This window comes from Panicum virgatum, chromosome 3K (assembly GCF_016808335.1).
Source record: "Panicum virgatum strain AP13 chromosome 3K, P.virgatum_v5, whole genome shotgun sequence".
Classification (NCBI taxonomy): domain Eukaryota; kingdom Viridiplantae; phylum Streptophyta; class Magnoliopsida; order Poales; family Poaceae; genus Panicum; species Panicum virgatum.
In genome coordinates this window covers 17,253,987-17,274,704 of record NC_053138.1, presented here as the reverse complement: position 1 = coordinate 17,274,704, position 20,718 = coordinate 17,253,987, and the positions used below count along the sequence as shown (strand labels likewise).

The 20,718-nt window shown below is 48.7% G+C and overlaps 3 protein-coding genes across 3 annotated transcripts; all 3 read left to right on the top strand.

Annotated features, from left to right (window-relative positions):
- The first annotated feature begins 162 nt into the window (after nucleotides 1-162).
- Nucleotides 163-7,928, top strand: LOC120697966 (lys-63-specific deubiquitinase BRCC36-like). Its single transcript, XM_039981359.1, has 10 exons — nucleotides 163-385; nucleotides 514-639; nucleotides 744-831; nucleotides 3,881-3,966; nucleotides 4,070-4,261; nucleotides 5,618-5,811; nucleotides 6,742-6,900; nucleotides 6,983-7,063; nucleotides 7,150-7,204; nucleotides 7,282-7,928. Exons 1-10 carry the CDS (start codon nucleotides 275-277, stop codon nucleotides 7,480-7,482), a joined length of 1,293 nt encoding a protein of 430 aa, XP_039837293.1. The 5' UTR covers nucleotides 163-274; the 3' UTR covers nucleotides 7,483-7,928.
- Nucleotides 7,929-10,129: 2,201 nt separating this feature from the next.
- On the top strand, nucleotides 10,130-10,893 carry LOC120697965 (MAPK kinase substrate protein At1g80180-like). The gene has a single exon (XM_039981358.1). The coding sequence runs from the start codon at nucleotides 10,370-10,372 to the stop codon at nucleotides 10,673-10,675; it is 306 nt and encodes a 101-aa protein (XP_039837292.1). The 5' UTR covers nucleotides 10,130-10,369; the 3' UTR covers nucleotides 10,676-10,893.
- A 3,863-nt stretch (nucleotides 10,894-14,756) lies between these two features.
- Nucleotides 14,757-17,732, top strand: LOC120697963 (probable polygalacturonase At1g80170). The gene is made up of 8 exons (XM_039981357.1): nucleotides 14,757-15,203; nucleotides 15,336-15,467; nucleotides 15,567-15,737; nucleotides 15,862-15,888; nucleotides 16,008-16,215; nucleotides 16,674-16,755; nucleotides 16,866-16,974; nucleotides 17,110-17,732. The coding sequence occupies exons 1-8, from the start codon at nucleotides 14,856-14,858 to the stop codon at nucleotides 17,473-17,475; spliced, it is 1,443 nt and encodes a 480-aa protein (XP_039837291.1). The 5' UTR covers nucleotides 14,757-14,855; the 3' UTR covers nucleotides 17,476-17,732.
- The last annotated feature ends 2,986 nt before the right edge of the window (nucleotides 17,733-20,718 follow it).

Sequence of the window (20,718 nt, the reverse complement as noted above, 5' to 3'; positions counted from 1 at the left end):
AACCAAACACGGCCAAGATCTATGTCTGGCCCCGGCTGCCGGCTCAGCCGCACCGGATCCGTGACCCCACCACACCGGACAGCGTGTCCTGGGCCCAACCCCGCAGCGAAACACGCCGCACACGCCACGCCAGCGACGCGGCGCAGCCATCCCCCCCCCCACCCCCGCCCCGAAAAAAAAAAAAGCTAGGCTGTTCGAGCTCAGAAGAGCCCCGGTCCACCGCCGCCCCGAAACCCCAGCCGATCGGCGGCGACCGCGGCCGTCGGCGGCGGAGATGTCGCTGACCTCGGTGAAGATAGGCGAGGAGGTGTGGCTCACATGCCTCTCCCACGCCCTCACCACCGAGACCGAGGAGGTCATGGGCCTCCTCCTCGGCGATGTCGAGGTCCGTCGCACCCCCCAACCTAACCTCTTTCAGTCCCCCCTCCTTCTCAGCGCCTCTCACGAATGCTTGGATCGTTTGGTTTTCTCCTCTAACGGGATCGTGGTTCCTTTTGGCTTGCCTACCCGTAGTCTTCGAGCAGGGGCGGCGCGACCGCCGTGATATGGGGGGCGTCGCCGCAGATGAGGTGCGAGCGGAAGAAGGATCGCGTCGAGGTCAACCCCGAGCTGCTCGCCGCCGCGTCGGCGCAAGCCGAGATATCCTTTTTCCGCTTGCATTTTTATTTTTCGAGGTTTGCTTGTGTTGTGTGGAGTGATGTTTCGTTTTTTTGGGGGGGCTTGGACTTAACTCCTTTTCGCACAAATTGACGGCCACCATCAATAAAACTACGAGGGTGATCGGATGGTACCACTCGCACCCACATATCACCGTGCTGCCGTCCCATGTAGGTAAGCTATTCACATTTCCGCCACTGTTGAATTATTTTTGTGCCTAGGGTTTCACACTTGCACTCCAATGAACTCAAGTGCTCTCTGGTACCTTTATTGTGGCATTTATTTGTCTCATAAAAATAACCGTGATGCTGTGAGATGATGTGCGTCGTTTCACACACATGGTTTAGGAATTTACTGGCAATGTTTTTTGTTGTGATTATGCTCATTTGAGTGATGCAGCCCTTACCAGGTACCAACCAATCCACTTGCAATTTCTGGTAATGGATGTGCTAGAGGCCAGGCTTAAAAAAAAAGTATGCTAGAGGCCATTGGTACAAAGTAGCTATGCTTTTTATTGCTTGGGTTTGGGAATTTGCTAAAATTAGACATGTAGCTTTGCTCCAGAGCTTCATGAGGACAACGACTTAGAGCACCTCTTGAGGAACTCCACAAAATCCTTGGAGTAGCCCCCCTAGATCCATGTTTTTCATGAAGTTGGAGTTGGTGGAGCTGGTGGTGTTCAGCTTGAAGATTTGGGATTGGAGCTGAATTTTGTGGAGTGCACTGCTCCCAAACAGGCTGTATAATGCATTCATTGGAGCAGTATCATTGCGAACAGTGCCGGGAATAAGGATTAGATGGGTTTGTTAGGAAAGAGATAAGTTAGATTGATTCGGTTAGGATATTGCTTAGGGGTCAAGTCAGTCGTCTCTATAAAAGAGACTATCATGTATCAATTAGAGGCAAGCAAGAAGAACCCTAAAAGTAGTCAGAGCCTCCAAGGGAGGGCGACGAACATGTTCTTCGTGCTATCCCTAGATCTACCATATCATTTGGTATTCAGAGCCTTCGATCTTGCGACACCATCCAATTCAGCCACCATCACCATAAATCCCACCCAACTCCCACCCCTAAACCCAATCCAGCACCACGTCCAGATTGCATCTACAGCAGTTTGTCCATGGCAGCCCCCACGATCGCCCACAAACTCCGCATCCCTGCCTTTGATGGGAGTTCTGATCCCTTGCAGTGGTTGCACCGTTGCAACCTGTGCTTCGACGCATGGGAGACAGTAGAAGATGATAAGGTATGGATTGCTTCTTTCAAATTGAAGGGTAGCGCATATCAGTGGTACTGCTGGGTGGAGAGGAACATTGGCGTTCCTTCGTGGGCAGGATTTGTTGTTGCCATCAGCCGCAAGTTTGCACCGGCCGCCGAACCAACATCAGCGCGGCCTGCGACTGCATCTTCCATCGTCGCCGAGATCTTCGCCAAGCTCGACTCCATGTGCTGGGCATCCTCACCGGCACCCACTGCGGCCACAACGACAAGGGTGCCTGCCCCTGCATCACCCCCGACATCGATGCCTCCCATGCCGGCGCCTCCCACACCAGTACCGCATGTGGACCCGCCGGCGCCATCTCCACCGCAGGCGACGCCAGCGACTCCGCCGGCGCCTTCCCCTCCGCCGCAGCCGCCGGTGCCTCCACCATCCACGCTGCACGCCGTGCCCCGCGGGGTCATGGCGCCTACGCCTGCGCCACGCGCGGCCTCGCCTCCGGGTTACGACGCTCCACGCACGGGTTCGTCTTCGTCGACCCCTGCACCACGGACGCCGTTACCGCCATCCCCCGCTGCTCCACCGGTGGCGCCAGGAGCTCCGCCGACGTCTCTGATGCTGCTGCCACCGGCGACACCAGCTGCGTCGGCCGGCGTCGTCGATCCGCTCGGGGAGCAGCAGCCCCTACCCATCATGGATCCGTCGCCGCCAGTCCATCGTCGCCTGGCGAAACCTCCCTCATCGGCGCGCATCCTCATCAGCAGGGTATCCGCCCGTCGCGGATATGGCTGCCCCGTCCGCCGCGGTGTCCATCCCCCATCACGATGGATCCTTCCCCGCCCGTCGCGCCCCCGTCCGCGGCTGTACGCGCCTATTCGCGCTCGTCGCGCGGTGCCCGTCCGCGCACCTCCATCCGTGGCCGCCCGCGCGTCGTTCGCGCACCTACGTCCGCGGCCGCCAGCACGCCGTCCGCGTGCACCTCTGCCCGTCTGCAGCCGCCCGCGCGTCCGTGCGCGCCTGCATACGTCCGAGACTGTTCGTCCACCTGCTACCGCCCATCGAAGGTTCTCCAGCGCCACGAGCGGCCTCGGCTTTGGCGTCTCCATCGCCTGCCGTGGCCCCGGCGACCCAGTCCGCGCCAGCGCCTACGGCTGTGCCCACTGCGGCAAGCGCGGCCCTGTCTTCAGCTTCGACGGGCGCGCCTCCTCGTTGTTGGCTGTGCCGCCTCACCTGCTCCCTTCGTCGCCCGCATCGGCATCGACGGCGACCTCCTACTGCATCTACGGCAAGGCCGATGACGGCTTCGCCATCAGCGTTCGCGAAGGCGTCCTCTGCTTCCTGGACACCTTGGTGATGTCTAGCGCCGATGAAGCGCTCGAGCACATGCTGGTGAACGCCCCGAAGGAGAACATGGGCCATAGGTGGCCTGAACAGCAACCTCGACATCATCTTCGCCGTGGCATCCCCTCTACTTCTCTGCTGCAGCTACCACCACCCACCACAGCTCGAGGACGAGCTGTCTTGGAAGGGTGGAGTAGTGTTATGGAAAGTGGAGCCGGTCCAGGGCCCACGCGGTACTGTACCGCGTGAACAGTACCGCGCGAACAGTGCCGGGAATAAGGATTACATGGGTTTGTTAGGAAAGAGATAAGTTAGATTGATTCGGTTAGGATATTGCTTAGGGGTCAAGTCAGTCGTCTCTATAAAAGAGACTATCATGTATCAATTAGAGGCAAGCAAGAAGAACCCTAAAAGTAGTCAGAGCCTCCAAGGGAGGGCGACGAACAGGTTCTTCGTGCTATCCCTAGATCTACCATATCAATTACAAAGGCAGAGGGTCAATTTCTTGACCACTTGATGGTGGGTATGTAGCTGTAGGTCTTGAGAATTCGCTAGTGCATCTGCTTATGGGCTTGCGTCTTCATTCTCACATGAGATCTTTCCCATCTTCAATATCTTTGTAACTTTATTTTATATATAATCCGCATGAGTCTTATTTTCCAGATGTTCGTACCCAAGCGATGTTTCAGTTGCTGGATACAGGCTTTGTGGGGCTGATATTCTCTTGTTTTAGTGAAGATGCTCAAAAGGTACGAATGCTTATAAACTTAATATAAATAGCATGGTTACATCCTTTTTTGAGCACATGTCCATACATTATTCTTGCTGAATTGGATTTTGATATGTCCGCAGGCTGGAAAAATCCAAGTGATTGCCTTTCAGTCACAGGGTGGACAACAACGTACCACACTTCCTCTTGCTATGGCTCCAGTGATTGATCTTGATTCATCCTGGAGTTCATCAGATAATGCATTTGCCTCAAATTCTGCATTTGAAGGCATTGAACAGGACACAGGGGATTCCAGAGCTTCAAAGAATAGCAAGGTTTACTCTGATGCCACATGTATTTACGGAATTAGTTTGATGCCCGTTTCTTCGCTACTTTCCTTTGTTGGTATTTGCACCACTATGGTCTTTTCTGGCTTGCAGTACATCTATATTCTGTGCATGATTCAAGCAACTCTGTGTAATTGCCTTCTAGAAGGAGAATGTTTAGAATAAGAAGTGTACAATGTACATTAAACCCATAGAGTTAATTTATAGCTGGTCATGGACTTGGATACGTCCTGTTTATTGTATGCTGTTTATTTTTTTTTAATTTATAGTATTTTCTAGATATGGAAGTTGGTTCCAGCTTTGAACATCGACCCACGTTAATCATTTAAGTGATTGTTGTCCTCATGTTTATGTTCAGAAGCTCTTGCAGATGCCATTATACTTGAACATGCTGGCTCGGTTAGATTAATTTATTAAGATGCATTATATGGTGCTTGGATGGAATCGCCACTCAAGCAGTATTCATGTTGATTAAGAAAGTTCTAATTGTAGGCTTAAAATTTGTCTATCCATTGAATTATTTTGTTATCCATTCAAATTTAGTATTCTGCCTTCAATTGCATGTTTGGATTCCTCCATCACATGATGGAGTGATTAATGCGCTCAGTGTTTTTTTTTGTTACTTAATTTCAGTTGGTTTGGTAAAATCATAAAGCATAATTCTAATAGCTAGTGCTGCCTGTGATGTTAATTTTAGATTGTGTCTTTGGTTTGGCTACAACTATGAGGTTTTAGATTCTGATTTGCTGAAGGTACTCACTGGCAGATAAAATGCCGTATCTTCTTAATGGAAGGGTTTGCAGCAGAAAGAGATAAGCACTCAGATTTCAAATATGTAGCATTTCATGTTTTTAGGATGGCAGTCTAAATATGATTACTGCTTTCACTTTCCAGCTGTAGAAGTGTAGGATATCTACACCTGTGAATGATTTGCCTGTGCAGCACCAATCTGTCACAATTGCAATATTTTTTTGGCAATCCTGTCCGCTGATCCTTATCAACTGGGGCATTTTATTGCCTCTTCTGCCTGTGTCACAGGTTGCTTAGTTGAATTTGTTAGTACCATCTAGTGAGGTTAAGGAGCTTGTTATTGTATAATAAAAGAAACCTAATGTGTGGTGTATGTTGTCACCGTGTTTTTACTACCTTATTCAGCGAATCTTTGTTGATCCATCGAATGGCTCATTTGTGTTGAACATTTTTAATCAACTCATTTCAATTATGCACGATGTTTGTTGTCATGTATGAGCCACTAGGGGCGTTAACTAGTGCAGTTCTGTAGTGTGCCTACTTTACTTACTAGTATATTGGCTAACTAACTGAGCATCTCTCTATTTACAATAGGCCTGGGGAAGATCACCAGATATGGATCTTTACTCTCATCCTGACACAAATCATTCAGCAAAGCATCAACCCAGAGAAAATGCTATTGTTCCCTACAATCCTGATAACATGCAAGAAACATCTATTGATCCATATGATTCAGATATGACACCAAGTATCCAGGAGGCTTTGCACCGGTCAAATATGGACATAAGGTATCCAAATGATGTGCTATCTTGTTTCTTGAACAGATACACTAATAGTTGATGTGTTTGGTGTTTAGAATCTTGAACAATTTGTATTAGCTTGCACTCTCTTTATTACTTTTTTTTATGCTGCACCGATCTGTAGTGTCAATTTAACCCTACTTTACTTTATGAGACTTTCAAATGACTCTATGTACTGTTCAAATTATTTTTTGGAAGACATAGGCACGGAAATGAAAGATGACATAGGCACTTAGACTAACTCATAGGTTGTTATATATACCCGACTGCCCTCATTGCCCAGGCGGCCATGCTCCAGACTTCTAGTTCTATTCGGCTCAAACATGGATGACTTTTCTTGCTTTATTAATTTAACATGTAAGTCTTATATGCTACACAGGTTTAACCCCTCTGTTTGGCTCCGATTCTCGGACCTTTTCTCAATGCAAATACATCTAGTTTTCCTCATAGGTGTTCATTTTTTGAATTAATGAATCTCTTGCATTGGGTTTTCAAAAAAGAAAAGAGAAACTTCTTTCCCATATGGTTACTGTCGCAATTTCCTTCTTTGTAGAAAATAATTGTGTAGTGACTTGTGTTTTCACTTTTCCCTAGCAGTAATCTTATTGACTCCGTGATGTTCTTTTCACACTACCCCTGTTGATTGGTAAAATATCGATATGGAGTAGTGCTAATATTGTTCTATGTGTGCTTCCCCCTATGCTGTTGTAGTGTCATGTGATCATGTCATTTCCTCGCTGCTGATGTATCAGATGAGATCAAGAGTATTTAACTTTATTATGTGTGAGAAGCCCGATATGAAATGTTTAATGTTTTCGTTGTGATAAAATATTCATGTATGGATTATTGGATTTACCAAAGGTAGTGTTATTTAATACAACCATCTAGTTTCTAATAAGCAGTTATTTTTGCCAATAGCGGCGCAGAGTATGTAAGGAAGGAGGTGCCACTTATTGTGCTTCCTACAAGACACCTGCTCAAGCTGGACACTGCAATGGCGTCTTACTGCGATATGCAACGAGTCCTTTTTGAAGAGGAGCAATCGGCATATAATCAAGCTATGCAACAAAATATTTGGTACTTAAAGTTCCTTCATGACAACAGTATACATAAAATATGATGCTTTCTTCTGTGGTAAATGCTATACTTTGTGTTGCAGTGATGGGAAAATTCATCCCCTCACATCTATTCACCATACATCTACATACAACTCATCTCTCTGCAAACTAATGGAGTATTGGTGAGAACACAGCCTCCTTGTCTCATTTTAGCCAAATATGCTGCATATTGTATCTCAACTTATCTGGTTCACGTTTTGTTCACTAGTTTGAGTCCAGCTATAACTGCACTTCAGGATCGCGTGAAGGAAAATGAACTTCGGGTGAGTAAAACTAGCTTGTATCCTGTGACAATGCCCAGCCTTGTTAGGGACTAACCTTGACTTTTGCATGTGAACAGCTATCTATGTTACAAGAGGAGGCTAAACAACTTGCGGCAGAGACCCAAAGCATGAGAAATGATTCTCCCCGTCGCTTTATGAATCATGGGGCTGTTGGCAGCAGTTCACCAATGGCCCAGACCAGGCATCCTTTCTCCAATCAAGGGAACCCAAGGAGCCCTAGAAGCCCTAGCGGTGGCAGCCGGAGGAGGGCCTGTTGATGTCGATCTTCTTGCCCTGTCGTGGTGATGAATCTCGTTGTGGCTTGACCGAATGCTTTGCGAAACCCCAGACCTTAAGATGGACAAAGGGATAGACAATGGAACTGTACATATCCATCTTCTTTCAGCGCTGCACTGCTGTGGAAGCTGCCACCAGTCTCGAGTTTGCTTTGTGGTGTCGGGGTTTCTTATCCGGTTGCCAAAGTTGCACCGTTACAAATCCTTTCTGTGGCTGGCCTGAGCTTGTAGCCTGTACATGCAGACTCTGTACCTGAACTGCTGTTGCTAAGATGCAATTTATCTGGGGGCGGGCAAAGATGAAGGGCGTCTTTGCTATGTAATTCTGGTAAAGGAACTTTGTAGCAATCCATTTTGTTGAAATGCTCCAACTTTGTAGCTTCTGTGGTGCCAAAGCTTTCTATCAAAGGGAAGACATCGACCGGAAAGAACCTCATGTGTACAAATGTTGGATTCATGGAGCACGCTGTCATGAGCTTATCTGTACGTACCGGACCGGTGAAATTTTGTGAGACGTCTGGATCACAACTCGCAGGCCTCCTCACGACCTCGGCGGCCCTTTGTCGCCGCAAGTCGCGATCGGACTCGGACAGGCACGGCATGTTGTAGTCGTGATCAGTGGCGCGTTTGGAAACTTGCTCCGAAGAAGAGAAGTGACGGGTCATTCAGAGTTGGGAGAACCAAAGCTCCAGTTCAGGCTTATTCAGAGTTGGGAGTTGGGACTCGGATCACTAGCCGTCAAATTGGTTGTCTTGAGAGAGACATGGGTGTGGTGTGGGAGAACAGGGCACTTCACAATCCCGTACGATCGTGGTCGACTAGAGAAGCTATTTTTGTCTGTGGATCATAAGGATGGGTTTGGGTTGCGTCCAAGTTACGAGCGAATCAACGAAAGGCCCGGGACCTCGACGAACAAACCCGGGACCGCCGGACCGGGGACGCCGGCCAGCACGCCACGGGACCAGGCGTTGGTGAGGGCCAGTAGGTAACTGCGAACTGTCCAGGCGCGACTGTTCGGCATTATTCACGCGGCTACACAACATCTCTAGCTCGATCATGACGTGCGACTCGTGCCATTTCTTCGCCGTCGTCGTAATGGCTCTTGACTGCCCCCATGTGTGGCTCGCGAGTTTAGGTGCCAGCAGTGGGTAACCGGAGGGCACCACACACGCGGTCAGGTTGACCGCGACCAAATCCTAAACGTATGACATCATCCATGCCTGACCGGTCCTTCCTTCGACTTCGATCCTTCCCCATGGAATGGAGCAGCTCTGGCCGTGTCGTACGCGTGCCACGAGCCCCCGACTGCCCCCCCCCCCCCCCCCCGGCTTCTACCTTGCTTGCCCGGTTGGTGAAAGAAGCCGTCAGGCTCAGGCAGCGAGCGCGCATCCGATCCAACGCCCGCCGCTCGAACGCGTCGCGGCTCGCTCTCTCTGCTCCCCCGCGAACCGCAACGCAAGGAAACGGGGGTGTTGTGGGGTTCTATGGTACCCACAGTCGGGTGGCGGAACGCACCCGCCTATTCCCAGTGAGGGAGTACTCGGGGAAGTATTAGGCGATGGGGTTGGATCTACGCTGAGACAAGGACTCAAGAACACACGATTTAGAGTGGTTCGGGCCGCCGGAGCGTAATACCCTACGTCCACTAGGAGATGTATTGTTCTTGGTGGTGTGTATGAACCTATCCTCTGCTGGCCTTGGCTCTTGCCCCGCCTGAGGTTTTCTAGCGGCGCCCCCTCCTTTTATAGATCAAGGGGGAGCGGATACATAGAACGTTGATGCCCCGACAGGTGGGCCCAACGTGACTGTGGCTACAGTGGTAGCGAATCTTTCCTCCGATATGCGTACTGCTGCTCCTCTGACTCAGGGGGGTCTTCTCTTGTCCCATCAGCGAGGCGCCCGTTGGAGTAGCGTAGCTTGCGGCGTGGCCTGCTGAGGCTATTATGTAGCGTCATAATGGGCGAAGCCGAGCCGTCGTATCCATCTGTCACGGCAGGCTGGCAGATGCGGTATGGGAGCCGTCAGCGGCTTCACTGCCTTGGTAATACGCGATCAATAGTGTCACCTGGTCAATGAAACGCCTCAGCTTCTGTCATATCAATGCAGACGTCCACCAACCGCAATGAATGCAATGGTGGGTGAACGTTAGTAAGGAAACCCAAACGGCCATATCTTGCAGACATGTGACGTCCCCAGACCACCCCGACGCGGGGTGCCGATTTCTTCCCTTAGTGAGGGGTCCGGTTACTATACAGGGGGTCCGGGACCCCATGAGGGGTCCGGGACCCTGCGGGGGTCCGGTCTCCTTGGGAGGTCCGGAGCCCCGGCTGCTTGCGCACGAGTTCCTGCCTCTTCCGGGACACGTGGTGTCTCCGGACCTTTCCCAACTGTGGAACGGTCTGGGCCGCTGCTGGGAGAACAGGACTCCGGACCGCAGGGGTCCGGCTGTTTGGATGTAGTTAAGGATAACTATAAGATTCTTGCCTAAACACAGCAAGAGGGGTACTCCAGTCCTGGGGTACCGACAGGGCGGCAGGTGGAGGTGGGTCGTCCGGTCAGCTAGGCGATCAGAGTAGCATTATCGCGAGAAACGGCGGCCATTTTAATTTCCTCGGGTCAAACTCAAACGGCCCCGTCCCTTTCAGTTTCAGCTCCCTCCGCTCCGCTCCTTCCACCCCCCGGCCCATCATAAAGGTGTTTCCGATCGCGTTCGCTCGCAACCGCCCCCCGGCGACGACGGCTTCTTTCCACGTTCCTTTGGCCGATTGGTTGCTAGGCCACCGTATATCTACACGCCACGCCCGGCTCGCCCCAAGTTCAACGCGGGCTTCTCTCCGGGCTCCGGCGGGCGGCGGGTGCTCGTCCGTACATGGCGGGGCTGCAGCGGTCGAGCGAGACGTTCCGGCGGTCGGGCTCGTCGGGGCTGGTGTGGGACGACAAGAAGGAGATCAAGCCGCCTGCGGGCGACGGCGGGAAGCTGGACCGCAGCCGCTCGGCCGGCCACGCGCACGGGCACGCCGGGTACAGGGCGGCGGGGCTCGTGCCGCCCGCGCTCGACCCGCCGTCGCCGCGCGTCGCCGGGTGCGGCTTCTGGAGTATCTTCGGCGGCGGCGGCGGCGGCAAGGGCAAGGGCAAGGGCGCCAGCAAGGGGAAAGCCAAGGGGAGGCGCCACTGATCATCATCTTGTACTCTGTACCGGCATCGATCGGAACGCGCTCCGAGTTTGGTAGCTTCTGGTAGCCTTTTCTTTTCCAATCCTCTTGCCACTTTGTGAATTGTTTCATCTCATGCCCTGGGTGCAATATGTACACTACCAGAAAGAAGAACAATTCGAATGCTTGTGTGTAGAGTAAAGGTGAATAGAAGGTGTCGGACTGTCAGGTTTCTCATGCAGTGTTCGTTCTGTTCGTCCTTCCATGAACAAACTCTAGGTCTGGAGCACAAAAGTTTCCGGAAAACAGTTCAATTTCTACTGACGCCGCCTGGGAAACCTTTTCCTACCTGCCCAGTGGCTTACTGCTGTATGTAGGAAGGGACAAATCGATCTATACGTACTCCGTATACCGCAACAAGAAGTCATCCGAACTGTTCCCCCAACTGGGGATGGTAGACGATTATCAGGAACTTGTTTGGCCGTTTCTCGAGTTTAGGATCTTGAACCATGTTTCTCCCGGCTTCTTCCTTTTCTCTCTACGCATGGAATCAATCATCGCCTTCGACAGTCTTCTGCCGCACGACTCTGGCGAAGTGGCGATCACGGGTCACGGCGGCCTTCTTTCTTTGACTAGCTGAAAGACGACTTTCAGCTGAGAATCCGTTCAGCCCTTTCTTGTCCGCATTCAGCAAGATCGAGTTCAGACAGCATCATGTTCAAAGTTTCCGGCGAAAAAGAAAGAAAACTGATCATTCTCCAAATGTCATTTCAGCAATCCTGGCAATGATACTTCATCCGCTGGAAGTTTCAGCAATCCAGGATGCGGACAGAATGATACAGTCCTCTGTTTTCACGGGACAATGCCACACATGCGTTGATACACACAGAAACAATACAAAAAGGCAGACATGCGAAGTGTCTGAAGTTCTGAACTGCATTTGCTGGCTGCCGATGCGGGTATTTTTTCTGACAGGACGGCAAGAGCTTTGCCGAAATTTTATTAGACGGAAAGGAAAACAATGACCAAGGAAAGAAATAAAAATTATAACTTCACTCACTCCGACTATGCACCATGCAAGCAGCATAAAAGAAGGAAAAAAATCAGGAAGACATTCAATTTGGGCGTCGGTACTAAAGAAAATGTACTCTAGTAGTTGGTGGCTGCTGGTTACCACGGCGACAATGCGCACACGTACATGTCGTACGGAAACAAAATGGGCTCAATGTCGCCGGGAGACTCTTTTATCTCATTGTGTTGCAACGCGGAGTTAGAAATGCTTTCGCCATGAGTCGTGAACTTGCGAGTTGAGACCAACCATACAGGGAGAACGCAAGGATGGCTTGTGTTTGTAATTCAAAAACGCTTTAGTGACAATCAAGGTGACTAGATGCTTTAAACTCTGTATTTGGCATTGGATAATGGATACCAGCAGTGCTTTCAGCCATGGTGTAGCGAAGGTCAATGAAAAAGGTGCATTATCCCCCATGAAAAAGGTGCGTTATCTGAACTCAAGCTGTTCAGCAAGATCCTTATAAAAAAAGCGAAGGTCAATGAAAAAGGTGCATTATCCCCCATGAAAAAGGTGCATTATCTGAACTCAAGCTGTTCAGCAAGATCCTTATTTTTTTTAAAAAAAAAAGCTGTTCAGCAAGGGTTGGTGATTGACAATTTTCTGGGACTTGTTTCATGTTTGGCTGTTTCTGGAATTTGGAATCACTAACAGTAACAGATTGTCTTCAGCCTTCTTTCGTTCTTGTTACGCATGACATCAATTATCGTGACGGTGGGCTGGTCTCCTTGACGAGTCAGAAGAAAGGAACATCGGTCGGTTTTTGCTATCTGCATTCAGATCGAGCTCAGACCTAGCAGCATGTTACAACTTTTAACTTTGAGGCAAAAAAAAAACACACACACACACACACACATTAAAATTGTCATTTCAGTGCGGGTATGATAAAAGAACGAGACCGTTTGTACAATTTGAAGCTTGAAAAATTAGTATGTATCTGTGTTAAAGGGAAAATTACATCTTGTGACCGGCACGCATGCCTTGACGCACACAAAAACAAAACAAAGGTAGACATGCGACGTTTCTGAAACCTGAACTGCTGGCTGATGCGTTTCGTCCTGAAGGCGAATGCCTCGAGCCCTCGATTCAGTCCCTGCGCTGCGTCTAAAAAAGGTAAAAGAACTCTGATGCTGCGTTATTATTGAAGAAAAATGTTTTTCAGACAGCACGCAAATAGTAAAATACTAGTAGTAGCATGGTAGTTGGTGGCTGCTGGGGAAGTTGGTCTCCATCACCACAGGAATAATGAAGGGTACACACGTACATATACTCATATAGTACGCAAACAAAATCGGCTGAACACCACCGGGACTGTCTCTCTCTTTACCTCGTGTTTTTTACTTCACATGGATTTGATTGGACATCACCATATTCATATGGGAAACTTTGTACCAAAAGGAAAGTCTTGTCCAAACCATGAGCCAAAACTCCAAACCTTGGCACCTTACCACATAAATTTCTTATCCAATATTTATCACTCGAATTGGGATAAATTCCTTCCCTTTGTTGCTATTGTAATCTCCACTGGTCCCTTATTTGCTGCTTTCAGTGATACAAGTGGATCTCATGTGTCGCTGAGACATCGATGGCAAATGAGGGATCGTAGAATTTTATGGTGGCAAATAATAAACGTCTACGGTTTGGATTTTGTTTCGCGCAAACTTCAAAGGCAGTTATACAGAACAAAAACTGATTGATAGTAATAAGAAAAGGGAAAAAAATTGACTCGAGTGGTACTATAGTAAATAGCAAAACTGAAAACGAATGGCGTTATCTTTTTCTTGTAGGGCTGTGTTGTGTTTAGATCCGTAAAAAGTGGTAAAAAGAGTACACTGTAGAACACTGTAGCACTTTTTGTTTGTTTGTGGTAATTGTTGTCCTACCATGACCTAACTAGGCTCAAAAGATTCGTCTCGTCGTGTACATTAAAACTATGCACTTAGTTTTTTATTTATCTACATTTAATGCTCCATGCATGAAGCAAAAAATTTGATGCGATAGATGAATAGTGAAGTTTGGAGAGAGAAATTTTGGAACTAAACACATCCCATGATTTGTGCAATGGCTGCCTTTGATTTGAAGAGACAGGAAAAGCGCGACGTACTTGATTGGACAGGCGAAAGGTTGGCATGTCTGATGGGGTGATGGTAGCGATGCTTAGGGGTTGTTTAGAAACAGAGACTTCAAAAAAGTCCCAGGGACTTTTTAGTATTTAGAAGTATTAAATAAATATTAATTATAAAACTAACTGCAGAACCCTGGGGCTAAACTGAGAGACGAATCTAATGATGTATCTTAATCTATGATTAGCGAATGGTTACTGTAGCATCACTGTAGCAAATTATGAATTAATTAGGCTCATTAGATTCGTCTCGCGAAAAAGCACTCAGCTGTCAAAAAATATTTATAAACAGATTTTATTTAATAATATAAAATAGTAAGATTCCTTTTGATGTGATAGGGACTTTTGGAAAAAGTCCTAGAGCCAAACAGTCCCTTACCTTGGCATAAGACGATGCCTCAGGTGGACGGTGCAAGCTCTAGTGCTCGGTGCTCCCCATCCTCTGCGCAAAGTTCTGACGTGCCGTGCTGAACCTGGTGTTGGAGCAACAAAGCAACTTTTTACTCTGCCTGCAGCTGCAAATGGAAGACAATTTACGTTTGATTAATCATGTGTAATCTAGTATTATTTCATCCCATGGAAGTCATGACTTTCCTACCTGGCTCTGTGGCTCTGGCTCATGAGAACGTCGCCATTGCCACTGAACATGCCTCCCCTCCGGGCAAACTCCTCCTGCCTTCATGGCCTGTTACCATCTAATAAACCGCGCAAAGGAAAAGACCTTTCCAAGAATCCCATCTTATTTTATTTATTTTTAGTATAATCTAATCAGACACCATCACCCCAATTCACCAGTTGCCTCACTGGGCCTGCCAGCATCATGTGCCCAGAGATCTTTCCATCCCCAATCACGGACGCTTCGCCCAATCCTCGCCACGGCTGCCATTCCCCCGCCTCGCCACATGCAGAAATCTCGTTCTCGTCACGCATCGCTCGCTCACCGGCTTCTCCCCCGGCAAAAGGCAGACCGGCCCGGCCACCACCGCACTGTAACGAAGCCGGCACATGAATGCTACTCGCTAGGTGTCGTACGGCGGCTACTACTTACTACTGCTGCCACAGCGCTCCTGCTGCCATACCACGACCTGTCTGTTCTAGTTCTAGCACCCGCTTCGTTCTCCCGTCCTCACACACACGGCCCCGCCTCTCCCGAGGCTTGTTCGGTGCCTGCGCGCCCGCCACCGCAGCGCCGGCCAAGCCGCCCGCCGGGAGGATGGCCGCGTCCTTGCCGTTGCCGCTCGCGGTCGCGGTGGTGCTGGCGGCGGCGCTCCTCCTGTGCGGCGGCGCCGAGGCCCGCGTCCTCCTCACGCTCGACGACTTCGGCGGCGTCGGCGACGGCATTGCCAACGACACGCAGGTACGCGCGCGCGCCCGGCCTTCTCGGCGAGTCGCCCCCTCGATTTAGCTTCAGCTAGCCGGGCAGCAGGGCACCGAGAAACTCCGGGCACGATCGAACCGACCCACCGCTCTGTGTTCGGAATCTCTCCAGGCTTTCGTGGACGCGTGGGCCGCGGCGTGCGCCTCCAGCGAGCAGGCCGTCCTCGCCGTGCCGGTCGGCAAGGCCTACCGGATCTGGCCGGTGCAGCTCTTCGGGCCCTGCAAGAGGAAGCTCAAGCTGCTGGTACGCGCCCCGTGTACTGTATGCATACTGCCGCCCCGGCTTGGCGTGCGCTCTTATCGTTTCGGTCGCGCGTGTCGTCGGCGTCGTTCTATCTGCTAGATTTCCGGCGCGATCGTCGCGCCGGCGAGCCCGGACGAGTGGGCGGGGCGGGACCCGATGAAGTGGCTCTACATCTACGGCGTCGACGGCCTGTCCGTCAGCGGCGGCGGCACCATCGACGGCTCGGGGCAGCAGTGGTGGGCGAGCACCTGCAAGCGCAAGAAGACCCCGGTAATAACTGACCGGACGGCCGGTTTTAACCACCTAACCTGTCTGGGCTCTTCGCTTTTTCTGCACTGATGATGAAGTCACCTGAATTCTCTGAACCCCGTGTCTTTGTTCTTTCTGTGTGCAGCCTTGCTACTTGGGGCCTCGTCCAAAGGTGAATGCTCAGCTCCCTCACAGTCCTAAGCCGGCGGCGTACCTGTTCCACGCCGGCGGCGAGGGGATGATCACCGGCCGCGCCTGATCGTTTGGTTCTCCTTTTTTTTTTGCACGCAGGCGGTGCACTTCGAGGCATGCCGGGGCGTGAGCGTGCAGGGCGTGACGCTGCAGAACGGGCAGCAGTTCCACCTGACCTTCACGCGGTGCACCGGCGTGAAGGCCAGCTTCCTCCGGGTGATCGCGCCGGCGGACAGCCCCAACACCGACGGCGTCCACCTCAACGACTCCTCCCACGTCCAGATCACGGACAACCTCATCTCCACAGGTCCGTTCACTTCACAGATCCGTCCACACGCACCCCGCTCGCGTGCACTGATTAGCAAGCGTAAACCTCCCCTTATCAGACTGCGACGCGCTAACAGTGCCGTCAACACGTGACGACGTGGGCGTGTCGTGCAGCTTAGTTTGAAGTATTTTCCTTCCGTCCGCGAGATTAGATCAAGGCCGGCCGGCGGCTAGTTGACCGGACAAAGTTGAGTCAAAAATCGTACTAGCGTGCCCTGACACTGATGCTGACGCGGCCAAGTCCAAAACTGCTGCTTCTGGTGCTGATGATAATAGCATTCCATTGGCTCCTTGCATCGCAGAAATTTCCAAACCCCTTCAAGAATATTCGTGGCTGCTACTAGCATTTGACCTAGACGCAATTGTGCCATCTGACGAATTGTTTTTTTTTGGTGATTAAACTGAGCAGCGTAGCGTACTGACAGATCATCTTCCCAGGTGACGATTGCGTCTCCATGGTCGGCAATTGCTCCGACGTCCGTGTGAAAGACATCTCGTGCGGGCCTGGCCATGGTATCAGGTGACGGCACTGTAGACTGTACTCTACTATACTACTGCTCTAGTCTTCCGTGATCTGATTCTGATCTCTGCTGCCGGGATTAACTTATTGCCATGGCACGTGTCTGTCAGCATCGGAAGCCTCGGCAAGAACCGGACCACCGACATGGTCGAGAACGTGAGGGTCGACACCTGCTTGCTCACCAACACCACCAACGGCGTACGGATCAAGAGCTGGCAGGTAAATACTGACACTGCAGTATGCAGCACTCACTCTGACAGAAACAAGAACAACCTCGTCAGAACAACTCTGACGGGCGATTCGTCAGGACAACACTAGCGTTTCAGAAGCTACTCGTGTGTGTGCCTGTTTCAGGGCGGCATGGGCTTCGCACGGGACCTGCGGTTCGAGAGCATCGTGATGAAGAACGTGTCCAACCCCATCATCATCGACCAGTACTACTGCGACCAGCCCACGCCGTGCGCGAACCAGACGCGGGCGGTGGAGGTGCGCGACGTGGGGTTCGCGGACATCCGGGGCACGTCGGCGACGGCGCAGGCGATCAGCATCGCGTGCAGCGACGCCGTGCCGTGCCGGGACCTGGAGCTCAAGAACGTCAACCTGACGCTGGAGGGGGGCGGCGGCGGCGGCCGGGCCACCGCGTCCTGCTACCGGGCGTACGGGAAGAGCGCCGGCGCCGTTGTCCCGCCGTCCTGCCTCGCCAAGCCCACCGCCTCCTGATCCGATCGAAAAGACGCCGCCGGTTGCCAACACAGGCTTGGCTTGCCTTCGCTTTTTCTTCAGTCAGCAGCTCTGGTCGCGTCGAGGAAGTGACCGAAGCACGTATGCACACATGATTGAGAACTTGCAGGTTCAAGCTGTAGTCATACCGAAATTTTTAGACCGTACACGCCATTGGTGACGAGAGGGAAACAGAAAAAAAGTGAAATGAAATGAATACTTTTTTGAAAAGAAGAAATGAATACTTTTGTCAAACTCGCTGATGGGTCATGGCCTCTTGGGTGCTAATACTGTGCAAATTGGTAATGTGTTTCATTTGGGAATCGCCATTTCTTTTTTCTTTTTTGAGATTGCAATCGCCCTTTCTTGGCACTTAGCATTCGTTGCAGATTGCAGTTTTTTTTTGAGATAGAGGAGATAGCACGAGTACTCATCTGCTTCGGAACATAGGCCTGGACTTATATTCAGCCGTGCGATCCATCTAACTACCCTAAGGATGTGTTTAGTTGGTGAAAAAGCTTGGGTTTTGGTATTGTAAGAGCATCTCCAAGAGTTTGCCATATTTTACTTGGTATATCTTGTGTTTTGCCAACTTCTAAAAAGATATGCCAAATAAAAAAAGAGATTATCTCCAACAGTTTGGCATAATTCACTTGCCAAATCCAGATCTAACTTACATCAGGAACCCTGAGAGATAAACAAAATTATATTTATGCCATTCCACCTCTTGAAAACTTAAATCAGGAACCCTTCTCTATTATTTATTTCTTTTTTCACCCTCCCACCTGACTAGAAACCACGATGCCAACCGCGCGCCGCGCGCGTATATTTAACGTTTTTCCCAAGTTGCCAAAAAATTGCCAAGTCTTTTGCCAAACTGTTAGAGGGGTATTTTTAACGTTTTTGCCAAAAATCAAAGATGGCAACTCGATTTGCCAAACTCTTGGAGATGCTCTAACACATTTCGTTGTTACTTGACAAATAATATCCAATCATGAACTAATTAGACTTAAAAGATTCATCTCGTGCTAATCAGTTAGACTGTGTAATTAGTTATTTTTTCAACTACATTTAATGCTCTATACATGTGTCCGAACATTCGATGTGACGGGTATTGTAGAAATTTTTTTGGAAACAGGGCCTAAACCCGGCACCATATATTTCTATATGGGCTCGCTCGCAGCAGCATTTGTTGGTCCGTCGGCTATATAGTGGCTGGGCTTTAAAATTGGGTCTAGATTGGATCGCTATCCAAATTGGACTCGCATTATACCGTGGGGTCCACAATAAGGAAAAAAATGTCTTTTCTACCTCCATAGATTAATTATGAGACGAGTCATTTTCTTCCTGCATCACAAAACCGTCCATTTGGACACCTCGAACTGCAATACCGGCCATATGGCTGATGGTTCCCTAAGTGGTTTTCCTCCTTTTTTATATTTATTTTGGCTAAAGTTTTGAAAAATCATAGTAGATCATATAAAAATTACAAAATAAAAAATCATTTTTTAGAATCCACGTGATTAGATCTATGTAATGAACATATAACTAGCAAAGTGGCCCGCGCAAATAGCGCGGGTAGCTAGTTTTTTTTCCCATCTTCAATTCCTTAAAATTTATGCATACATGCACTTCAGTTGTCCTATGGCTGATGTATCTTTTCTCCATCACATACCATATACGGGCTCTACAAATTGACTATTGCAGGTGGCAAGGTACAATCATCTCCTTTATATTCACCGTCCTCTAATCTGACTTGTGTTAAGTTTTCTATACTTTATTTACTCATAGTTTTTTTTGTAAACTAATGCTATTAAATTGTGCTTCTTCATGGCCATGCCAATGGTTTTTTTAGTTGTTAACGCGCTCCCTAAATTGCACACTAACGACTTGTTTGGTTGGACCTCATCTCTTTCTAAGATAGCATTAGTTTTGGTTTCAACGGTGAAATCATATTTTTCTTGAAGTTGAAACTGTTGTCTAAAAATATTTACCAAATCATTTTTTAATGGTAATATGGTAATTCTGAGAATACTTTACAAATTTAAAAGTAAGGAGAAATCGGAAGCTATTTTTCTCCTCCTCTCTATTGTAAGCCATTCTGGAATTTCATTTGGGTTTCTTCGATGAAGCCATTTTATTTTATGTATTTGGTAGAACTTTATCAAAAGCTATTAGAGAAGCCCAGCAAATAAATCCGGGCTAATAATCATCAGGGTTACTTGCGTTATCGTCAAAGGTACTGGTGTTTGATATATCAACATATAATGAAGGGCATGCAAGACTCAATGAATGTCATAGTCACACCACTACTTAGATTTCCATACATGACGATTGACTATAATAATTAATATTTATTTATTTATAACTTGATAGAAAGTAGAAAGTGGTAATCGCTGTTACGTAGTTGTTATACTCTGCAGTGCCAGACAACTACTCAAGCAAGCCGCACAAATATGTAATTGAGACAATGGTTAACTTATTACAAAAGAAGAAAAGAAAATTGTACTAACATTTAGTGTTTTTATTTTTAACTTAAAATGAATATGTTCAAATGATTTTGTTTGTTATTTCGAGGTCAAGTAAATTTTTAGGCCATTGAAGTTATAACATCAAGGGAAATCAAGGCTTAACGCCACATGTTAATCAAGACCATTAAATCATCATAAAATTTAGTATTGTATGTTCTTCTATTTTTTTTCAACTAACATAGTAATTCCTAAACCCTTTTAATATTTAAAACTGTTTATATTTATTTGTTGTTCTCAAGGAAGGTCTCATCAGAAAGCTCTATATTTGTCAAATATTGTATGTTCTAAATTTGCATGATCAATATATTTATTTGTAATTCATATATTTTTAATTTTAAGATCTAATCAACCTAAATATTTTGTCATAGATTAATTGATTAGTTCATATTGATTGAAGTGTTAATAAGCATTTGCGTAAAGAACATAAATATTGTAGGATCTTAAATTTTCCAGGCAATACCTTATCCAATGTTTGTATGCGCAGAGCTTCTCCTATCCTTATCCTCTCCCATCTCCTACTATAGCTCACCGAGATCCCATCAATTCTGGTCTCCTTCTACTATTGTATATCATTGTATATTATCTGTGGTTTGTCGTTCCAGTATGGACGCTCGGCGGCCGCGCCGCCGCTCCTCTGCTGTTGTGGCTTGCCGTGGTGGCTACAAGGAGAGCTTGAAGAAAGATCCTTTCCCTCGCTCTTCTTCCTCCTTTT

What these genes read in the sequence shown, in the direction of transcription:
- LOC120697966 (XM_039981359.1), top strand. Translation starts at nt 275, where the DNA reads ATGTCGCTGACCTCGGTGAAGATAGGCGAGGAGGTGTGGCTCACATGC. An exon ending in TCCTCCTCGGCGATGTCGAG is followed by an intron (nt 386 to 513) that starts GTCCGTCGCACC and finishes GCCTACCCGTAG; the next exon opens with TCTTCGAGCAGGGGCGGCGC. An exon ending in CGTGCTGCCGTCCCATGTAG is followed by an intron (nt 832 to 3,880) that starts GTAAGCTATTCA and finishes CTTATTTTCCAG; the next exon opens with ATGTTCGTACCCAAGCGATG.
- LOC120697965 (XM_039981358.1), top strand. Translation starts at nt 10,370, where the DNA reads ATGGCGGGGCTGCAGCGGTCGAGCGAGACGTTCCGGCGGTCGGGCTCG.
- LOC120697963 (XM_039981357.1), top strand. Translation starts at nt 14,856, where the DNA reads ATGCTACTCGCTAGGTGTCGTACGGCGGCTACTACTTACTACTGCTGC. An exon ending in AGAGGAAGCTCAAGCTGCTG is followed by an intron (nt 15,468 to 15,566) that starts GTACGCGCCCCG and finishes TCTATCTGCTAG; the next exon opens with ATTTCCGGCGCGATCGTCGC. An exon ending in TACGGATCAAGAGCTGGCAG is followed by an intron (nt 16,975 to 17,109) that starts GTAAATACTGAC and finishes TGCCTGTTTCAG; the next exon opens with GGCGGCATGGGCTTCGCACG.